The sequence below is a fragment of the Meles meles genome, chromosome 10 (genome assembly GCF_922984935.1).
Source record: "Meles meles chromosome 10, mMelMel3.1 paternal haplotype, whole genome shotgun sequence".
Lineage (NCBI taxonomy): Eukaryota > Metazoa > Chordata > Mammalia > Carnivora > Mustelidae > Meles > Meles meles.
In genome coordinates, this window is record NC_060075.1 from 89,381,055 (window position 1) to 89,390,923 (window position 9,869).

General features: G+C 46.6%; 1 protein-coding gene across 10 annotated transcripts in view; it reads right to left on the bottom strand.

Moving 5' to 3' along the window:
- Nucleotides 1-4,666, bottom strand: part of SRPK2 (SRSF protein kinase 2) — a 244,859-nt gene extending 240,193 nt beyond the window's left edge. For 5 of the 10 annotated variants that reach the window (XM_046021598.1, XM_046021597.1, XM_046021592.1 and 2 more), the window contains exons 1-2: nt 4,540-4,584; nt 3,913-3,967 (exon numbers count right to left, since the gene is read on the bottom strand). In XM_046021598.1, the coding sequence (XP_045877554.1) occupies nt 3,913-3,967; nt 4,540-4,569 (85 nt within the window). In that variant the 5' untranslated portion in view covers nt 4,570-4,584. Of the gene's footprint in view, nt 1-3,908; nt 3,968-4,057; nt 4,192-4,539 lie in introns of those variants that run through there. The other 5 variants (XM_046021593.1, XM_046021591.1, XM_046021606.1 and 2 more) reach the window with 3 other exon arrangements.
- Between the last annotated feature and the right edge of the window lie 5,203 nt (nt 4,667-9,869).

A 9,869-nucleotide genomic window follows, 5' to 3' on the forward strand; every position in this document is an offset into this window, starting at 1 on the left:
GATGCATGACTGCTAAAAAGTATGGGGTTTATTCTTGGGGGAGGGGAGGATGAAAATGTTCTGGAATTAATCATTGTGATGGTTCCACGACGTTGTGAATATACTAAAAACCAGCAAATTATACACTTGAAAAGATAAATCTTACACTACGTGAGTTACATCTTAATGAAAAAGTTACATGCGTTAAAAAAAAAAATAAAGATGCTTAAAAAATTTTATACATGGGGTGCCTGGGTGGATCAGTTGTTAAGCGTCTGCCTTCAGCTCAGGTCGTGATCCCAAGGACCTGGGATCAAGCCACACATCTGGCGGCTCTCTGCTCGACAGGAAACCTGCTTCTCCCTCTCCCACTCACCCTGCTTGTGTTCCCTCTCTGGCTGTGTCTCTCTCTGTGTCAAATAAATAAATAAAATCTTTAAAAAAAATTTTATACATACATTCATTCACTCATGCCCCAAAGCAACACTCTCCCAAGCCATATGATTTAGCTAATTCTTAAGATTCATGATTGAATTGACACTGTAGTCCTTCCCTGCTGCCTGTTATTCACAAAGCAGCTCAATTAATAATTAGCAGACTAAACTCACTGGAACAATCTGACAAGATTAAAATTTTGACTCAGCTAAATAGAGAAATCTTAATGCTATTCCTGACAATTACAAATTCCAGCATACTAAAAAAGTAGCCTCCAGGAACTGGCTCAATTCATAAAAGCTCACTGAATGAAAATGAATTAAGAGCCAGCTTGCGTATACAAGTAGATAATGACCAAAGCATATCATATTACATCAACCCAGGCCCATGTTGTCACATAATTTAGGTTTGCCAGTCATTATATTTATATTATATATATATATGGTTTCAAATTAGACCTATTACTCCTTTTCCTCCTCTGGAGAATTAATCAAAAAACAAAAACACTGGGCATCAGGAGACCTGAATTCTGGTCCAAACACAGCTAACTGTGTGACTATCACCTTCGTCAGGGCTGACTGTAAAAATCAGGACTTCTCCTCAGACCGGCCGTCTCTGAAGCCCCTTCCACCACTTCTGACACTACTGCCTGCAACCTGAACCAAGTCACTGTGGTTTCCCTCAGAGAGAAGGCCAGCTCCCAGCTTCTACTTCTTCTCTACCCCTGACAAGCCATTCTCCACAGACAACCCGTGCTCTTTAAAACAGGAACTGATCCTGTCAGTCTCATCGGTAAGCCCCCAGAGGCCCTACAGGGCAGGGCCCTACCCACTCTCCACCTCCCCTGTCACCATCTTCTCCCAAAACACTCCAGTGACCCTGACCTTTGGGGTCCTCCAACATTGCTACCCATTCCTCCCCAAGGCCTCTGCCACACTCCCACACTCCTCCTCCTCATTCGAGTTTCTGGTCAAATGTCCCCTCCTAAGAGAGCTGAGTGTGGACTCGAGTCCCAGGCTGCCTATATTCAACTCTGCAGCCAAGCATGTTGCTTGCCCATCTGTAAAATGGTGATCAAAAACAGTGTATATCGTAGTGTTGTCACAGGGTAAGAGGCAGTAAAGCTATCAGCATGGTGCCTGGCACTGGGTTCAAATGGCACTGGGTTCAAATGTCACCTACCACTGTTACTTAAAGTATCCCATCTTAATGTTGTCCCTACCTCATAGCATAGCACCATCTGAATATGCCATCCTGATTTGTCATCATCTTTGACAAGAATGGGAAATCTGGATAAAGGGTACACAGGGAACGCAATACCCCCAATACCCACAGAATGTAACGTTCATGAGGAGCTTTGTCTTGTTCAAAGCTCTATCACCATCTCCAAGGAAAGGCGTGCAAATACTTGTTGAACACATGAACAGATAAATCATATCGAGCGTTCCTTTGCAATGTCTTAATTCAAAGAATTAAGCCAAAAATGGCATTGCATTTATCAGTTATGTAATTGGGCTGGTCTCCTCTTGTTAATTACCCTGCAGTCCAACCAATTTACTCAGCCATTGCCTGGGGGCTTTTCCCTCAAACCTTATCACATAAATACAGAAGACAATGGAAGAATCTGGAACGTTAATCTCTTAAGAGTGAAAACTGGATATTGTGGATATACGCTAATTCTTTATAAACATACCACATAAATCCAAACTGCAGCACATCAAAAAAGGCTCTTGGCCATTAGGAAAGTCATACCCTGAAATATGAAAATATGAAACACATACTGACTTAGTTAACTAAAAGGATTTTTCACCATGTATGTCTACATGTAACATACACCCAAACATATTCTACATACATATGTGCGAACACACACACACACACACACAGCCATTCCCAAAATTGGGGACATGCTTTTTTCAATTCCTTTTTACATTTCTAAACATAATACACTATGTGAAAATAAATGCTCCGAATTTAAAATTGTTTTTTAAAACCCAATACTGAGGATCCTAAGCGTAACAGTTCTCCTTACTCATGGGCTTAATCTCCCAACATTCAAAGCAAATCCCAAATTTAAGGCCCTGACTTGAAAGCCAGCATTAATTTTGTAAAGCATCTCAAAGTACCACATCCATTCTGTTTTAACGTCTTAAGAACCCAATATCAGAGTTTTACCCACCAGTTAATAAGTCCTTAATAAACATTTTTTCCATCATTGTAATAATTTTTTAAGGCATTGTTATATGGAGATCCACATTTTGAGACCCTGAAAATACTTTCAAGTTATAGTCCATCTTGAGTGAACAAAAATCCTGTCATAATATCCCACCACGTTAGTAACCCCTCGGTCAGTTTTCATAGAGAGCCTGAAATTCACCAGGCAGAGACCAAAGTGGACAGGAAGGGGAAAGCCTAGGAATGCTGCAGGGTAGTCCCCCAAAGGAAACAGAACCAGAATTGTTCGCGATTCTAAAGAAGATCATGGACTGCCATCCCCTGGAAGCCCACAAATACCACCGAGTATCTCTTGCTCAAAAGGAAAAGTGAAGCCACAAATCTAGGAGTAAAGACGCTGAATGCCGGCTGGCTTTTTAAAATTGAGAGGAGAAGGAGCGACGCGGCGGCGCTCTGCGGTCGGAGCAGCTCTCCAGGAAAGGCTTCTCCGGCGCCGGCCGCTCCCTCCCCGGGCCGCGGCCAGGCTGGAGGTGGCCGGCGCTGGCACGTTTTAAATATCACCACCCTATTCATGAACTGCCCGGCACAACGAGGGCCGGGGAGCCGCGCCGGGGACCGCCCGCGCACACGCCCACCGGTCCCGCGCAGCCCGCGACCCGGGCGCACCCGCCCCGCAGCGAAGTGACGCTCGGCCCGAGCAGAAAGTTTCGAATAAAAACCCGAGCCCCGAAACGCACAGGTCTCGGCGCTGAACTCGCGCCAGGAACACGCCCGAGGCAAAGCACTTGACAACCAGCTCGGGTTTTCAGCCGCAAAGGCCGAGAGGCGGGGGCCGGGGAGGAAGAGAAGGCCACACGCGCGCGCACACACACACTCGCTCGCTCACTTTCTGGCACACTCGGCTCTTCTTCCTCTTGGGCCCCCGTGCCCAGGTGCGAGCCACGCAGCAGCCTCACGCCCGCACGCGGCGGGGCCGGGGCGGCGGACGCCAGCGCCCCTCCCGGGAAGGGCCCGCGACCCCTGGACCAGCGCTGCGCGCAGGGAGGGTGCGCACGCCCGGCCGCCCGCCCCCGGCCCCACGGCCGCGGCCGCCGGGGCCCGGGGGTCCGGGGATGCTCTGCGGGCGGCCGCGGGCTCGCGCGCGCCCCTCCCCCGCCCGCCCCTCCCCCCGGGCCGCCCGCCCGGGCGCGCAGGAGGCGAGCGCCGGCGTCCCGGGGGACCAGCCGGCCGGCCCTGGGGATCCGGGCAACTTTCCCCTGCGTCGCGGGCCGCCCTCGACCAGGAGGGGGCACAGGCCACGGGGCTAGCGCGGCGTGGACTCACTTTTTCGGATGTTTCTCTCTTTTCGGCCTCCGCTTTCGGGCCTGAATGGCCAGCACTAGGGAAACAGAAGACACACATTAACGGTCGGGCCGGCCGGCCTGCGGGGCCGCGTGGCGGGGAAGAGGGGACGCCGCGGGCCACTCACCTTTCCGGGAGCTCATCCCGACGCGGCGGAAGGGGGGCGGGGGGCTTCGCGGCGGCGGCAGCGGCGGCGACGCGGGAGCCGAGCCGAGCCGAGCCGGGCTGCAGCCTCCACTCGCTCCGCCAGCCGGGAGGAGGCGGGAACCGCGCCTGCGCCGCCGCCGCAGCAGCAGCCGCTCCCGCGGGGGGCCCAGCGAGACCCGCCCCCGGCCGGCCCCGCCCCCGCCCCGCCCCACCCCCACCCGCCCGCTGGGGTCCGGACCCCCGGCGCCGAGCCCTCCCGCGCACCCCGCACCCACCCACCTGCCCCACCTGTGCAGAAGTGACTCCCCGCCACCACCGCCCCTCCCGCCCACGGCGTCCCCCGCCTCTGCCTGCGGCCGGGGCCTCCGCCTCTTGCGCCCCCGCGGACGGCCCAGGCCTCCCGCCCCTCCTGGGCACCCGGCCCGCGCGACCCTCCCTCTCCACAGCCTCTCCCCTACGCACCCCGGCCGACCGCGCCACCCGCCTCTCCATGCGCCCTTCCTTGGCCGGCGCCTCCGCGGGTCTCACACCACCTCTCTTCGCGCGGCCTCTTCTCCCCCTTTGCTCCTCTACATCCTTGCATCCCCATGAGCGCCGCTTCCTCCTCTCCGGCGGGTGTGGAAAGGACACAGGACCAAGAGCGGGGAAACCTGGGTCCTGCACTAGCTGTGTGACCTTGGAGAAGTCCTCTCATCTCTCCCCTTGACCCACCCCACAGGACTGTTTGTTCAATTAAGAGAAAAGACGCAAAGGGTATGGAAAGTACGATGAAGTTTTGGCACTTGACTTAAAGCCCAGCTCAGTAAACAAGTGCATAAAAGTTAACACAATAATCCCACCAAGTAGTTATTGTCTACATCCTACAATGAGGAAACTGAGTCCTAAAGCTGTTGAACAGTTTGCCCAGCGATAATTCAAAGTTAGGCCTAGCTGTCTCCAAATCCTTTCCACCTATCATGCTACCTAAAAAAGACAGGAATTGAGCTGGTAGTGGGACAAAATGACAACTACAGTGTTCCTTTGGTTGTTTAAATAATTATAATGTTTTGGAAAGATAGCCACCGGGACCATTTACTCTCTTTGGTTCTACAACTATTTTCTTAACTCATCAAGTAACTCGTCTTATTTCTCAAGATGCTAAACCCAAAAAACCGAAAGCACTGCTTAGATTTGATGAACGTTTTACTTTCGCAACATTTTTTTTTAAGTTCTTATTTTAATCACCTCCTTGGAGTGCACTCCTTACTCCCCATCACCTACTTCGACCACCCCCACCCACTTCCCCTCTGGTAACCATCAGTTTGTTCTCTCTACTTGAGTACTTTTTCAACTTTGTATTTTCAAAAATATTAACCCTACAGAAACATGAGAAAAATATAAGCAACACCCATATTAACCCATATTCACCAATTTTTAACATTTCATCATATTGGCTTTCCTTGTGTGTATGTGTGCGTATGGAACTTTCTTTGTTGTTTTTGCTGAATCACTGAAGTTTTTGCATTGTTACCCTTTACCCTCAACTTTTCGATGAGTAAGAATCAGAATTCCATTATCATTCCAAGAAAATTTAATAGTAATATAATATTATCTGTAATATACAGAGGCCATATTCAAATTTTCAAAATGTCCCTTTTTGCTGACTTTTTTCCAATCCAAGATACAATCAAGAATCGTGCATTACATTTAATTGCCTTGTCTTTTTACACTCTAGTCTAGAATAATCCCTAGCTGTTGTTGTTTTCTTTTATAACATTGACTTCGTTTGAAGAACCCAGTTCAACTGTTGTGCAGGATACTCCTCACTTTGTACTCGTCTGTTCCCTGTTAGATTCAAGTTAAATAATTTTGTCAGGTACACTGTATGGATGATATTGTGTCCATCTCCGTATGTTGCAACAGAAGGGAAACGATGGCATTTTATTCCATTATTTGTGATGTTACATTTAATCATTTTTCTATGGTAAAGCTAGCTTTGTTTCTTTTCTATTTAAAAAAGTAGTCTATGTAAAAAATGGGTAAAGGACTTGAATATACCTTTCTCCAAAAATACGCAAATGGCCAAAAAGCACATGAAAAGATGCTCAACATCATTAGAGAAATGCAAAGCAAAACCACAAGGAGGGTTCCCTGGGTGGCTCAGTCAGTTAAGCTTCAGACTCCTATTTCGGCTCAGCTCATGAACTCATGGGTCCTGAGATCAACCACTATGTCAAGCCCACATCAAGCCCCACGTGGAGCCCCATGGGCTCCACGCTGAGAGGGGAGCCACTTGAGATTCTCTGTCCCTCCCCCGACTCACACTCTCTCTCTCTCTCAAATAAATAAATCTTTAAAAATAAATAAATAAATGGAAACTAAGTGTTGGCAGGGATATAGAGATATTGGAATCCTTGTACATTGCTGGTGGAAATGTGAAATGGTGCAGTCCCTGTGGGAAACAGTCCCACCATTCCTCAAAAAGCTAAACATAGAATTATCAGCAATTCCACCCCTAGGTATATATCCAAAATAACTGCAAACAGGTACTCAAGTCCTTGTACACAAATGTACACAGCAGTACTAATCAGTAGTCAAAAGGTCAGAAACAACCCAAATATCCATCAACACATGAATGGATAAACAAACTGTGGTTTACACATACAATGGAACATATTTTTTTAAAATGGGTGTTGCTTCCCTCTACCTTTTTTTAAGATTTTATTTATTTATTTGACAGAGAGAGAGATCACAAGTAGTCAGAGAGAGCAGGGGAAGCAGGCTCCCCGCTGAATAGAGAGCCCAACTCGGGGCTCAATCCCAGGACCCTGAGATCATGACCTGAGCACCCCTACAATGACCCAGGCGCCCCTAAAATGACACAGGCGCCCCTATAATGGAATATTTTTCAGCCCATAAAAAGAATGAAGAAGAAGGGGCACCTGGGTGGCTCAGTGGGTTAAAGCCTCTGCTTTTGGCTCAGGTCTTGATGCCAGGGTCCTGGGATCAAGCCCCGCATCGGGCTCTCTGCCCGGCAGGGAGCCTGCTTCCTCCTTTCTCTCTGCCTGCCTCTCTGCCTACTTGTGATCTCTGTCTGTCAAAAAATAAATAAAATCTAAATAAATAAATAAATAAAATCTTTTTTAAAAAAAGAAAAAGAATGAAAATGAATGATACATGCTACAATATCGACGAACCTCAAAACATTATGCGAAGTGAAAGAAGCCATACACAAAAGGTCTGTTTGTATTATATGATTCCATTTACACGAAACGTCTAGAATAAGCAAATCCACAGAAAACAGAATGGTGGTGTCAATGGCAGGGGTAAGGGGAATAGAGGAGCAATAGCTTCGTGGGTACAAAATTTTATTTTGTAATGATGAAATGTTTTGGAGCCAGAAAGAGATGGTGGTGGTACAATATTGTGAATTGTGTTTTCTGAAATTGTTAACTTCAGGTTGTGTGAATTTCACCTCAATTTGAAAAAACAAACAAACAAAAAATCCTGTGGGGTAATACTCTGAAACTCTGTGAGTATCCTTCCCCAAGAATCTCTCACTCTGTGGGTTAGCATCTATTGATGATGCTTGCCTGGGTTGATTACTACTATCATGGATATACAAGAATGACACTATAATCCTATCATTCCAACTGTTTTACCTGTATTAATTAGGTGACATTCTTTTTTTTTTTTTAAGATTTATTTATTTATTTATTTGACAGAGAGAGATCACAAGTAGATAGAGAGGCAGGCAGAGAGAGAGAGAGGGAAGCAGGTTCCCTGCTGAGCAGAGAGCCCGATGCGGGACTCAATCCCAGGACCCTGAGATCATGACCTGAGCCGAAGGCAGCGGCTTAACCCACTGAGCCACCCAGGCGCCCGAATTAGGTGACATTCTTATATAAGGAAGACCTTTCATTTCTCACCACTCCCTGGTTCTCTGTTTTCGGCTTGTTTTTTTGCCTTTGTTTTTGGTATTGTCAATTTTGACAGTAATTTCTGTCACTTTGATAGTTGATCTTGAATTGTTCCATACTTGATCACGAAAGACTCTTCCAGTTGGTAGTGACCTTTGGACATGTCCCAGTAGGTTTTTGAGCACGTTCTGACACAGGAAGTTACAGAAAACCTTGTACTTGCCTTGACATGGTCTCAAAACCAGCATGTGTCCAATCTTAGCTCCTTCTGGAAGGTGATTAGAAGCTTGGAAGCCAAAGAAATGTGAATTTGAAACCAATTTCTTTTATTATTTTTAACAGCTTCATTGAGATTTAAGTCACATACCGTACAGTTCATACCCTTAAAGCGCAAAATTCAATGGTTTTTTAGTACATTCACATGGTTGTGCAACCACCACCACAATCTAATTTTAAAATATTTTTGTCACCCCTAAAAGAAACTCCATAGTCATTAGTAGTCACTCCCCATATCCCCCATCCTTCCCTGCAAAGCCCTGGGCAGCCACTAATCTCTTTTCTGTCTCTATAGACTTGCCTGTTCTGGACAGATCATGTAAATGAAATCATACACTATGTGGCCTTTTGTGACTGGCTACTTTCACTTAATGTTGAAGCCAATTTCTGCTACTAATTTCTCCATAACCTTGAACAAGTTACTTAATCACACCATCTGGAAAATGATAATAATATCAATACCAATCCTCCTTGATCAATATGATCATCAAATAAAATAAGTAACGATTCAGTACATAATTAATTATCATTAACATTAGATGGGAGACACGAGACCCAATCTGCCTGCTAGATCTTTTTTTTTTTTAAAGATTTTATTTATTTATTTGACAGACAGATCACAGACAGACAGAGAGGCAGGCAGAGAGAGAGAGATGGGGAAGCAGGCTCCCCGCTGAGCAAGGAGCCGGATGCGGGGCTCAATCCTAGGAGCCAGGGATCATGACCTGAGCTGAAGATAGAGGCCCTAACCCACTGAGCCACCCAGGCGCCCCTGCCTGCTAGATCTTTTGCATTCGTTTGTTCGACAAATAATTGTCCAATACCTATTAATGTAGCACTATTCTACATACTGAGTCTACAGCACTGAAAGAAGAACACAGAAACCTCCCTCCCTCGTGGAGCTTACATTCTGCTGCCAGAAGAGAAAATAAACAAAATAAATATGTGAAGTATTACTATGATTACTAGATGGCAGTAGCATCTATAAAAACAAACAACAACTAAATGAAAAATAAAAAAATACCAACCTGTTGGGGAGGTGTTTTCTTTTTTTCAAGAGTTGTTTGGTTTTTTTTTAAGATTGTATTATTTATTTATTTATTTGACAGAGAATGTGAGAGAGAGCACAACCATGGGGAGCAGGAGGAGGAGAAGCAGGGTCCCTGCTGAGCAAGGAGCCCGATGTGGGACTCGGTCTCAGGACATGGGATCATGACTTGAGCCGAAGGCAAACGCATCACTGACTGAGCCACCCATGTGCCCCTGAGGAGGTGTTAAAGAAAGGTCTCACTGAGGGGCACTTGGGTGGCTCAGTTAGTCAAGTGTCTGCCTTCCGCTCAGGTCATGATCTCAGAGTCCTGAGATCAAGCCCAGAGTTGGGCTCCCTGCTAAGCGGGGAGTCTGCTTCTCACTCCCCCTCCCCACTACTCTTCCCCCCTGCTCCTGCTTATACTCTCTCAATAAATAAGTAAAATCTTTTTTTTAAAAAAAAGGTCTCACTGAGAAGATAACAATTAAAGACCTAAGGTGATCTTGTCAATCTTTTTACGTCTATAAATTGGGAGAGAACCGCATTTGCCACCTAGAATATCTGTGAATTGCTTTATTCAATTTATT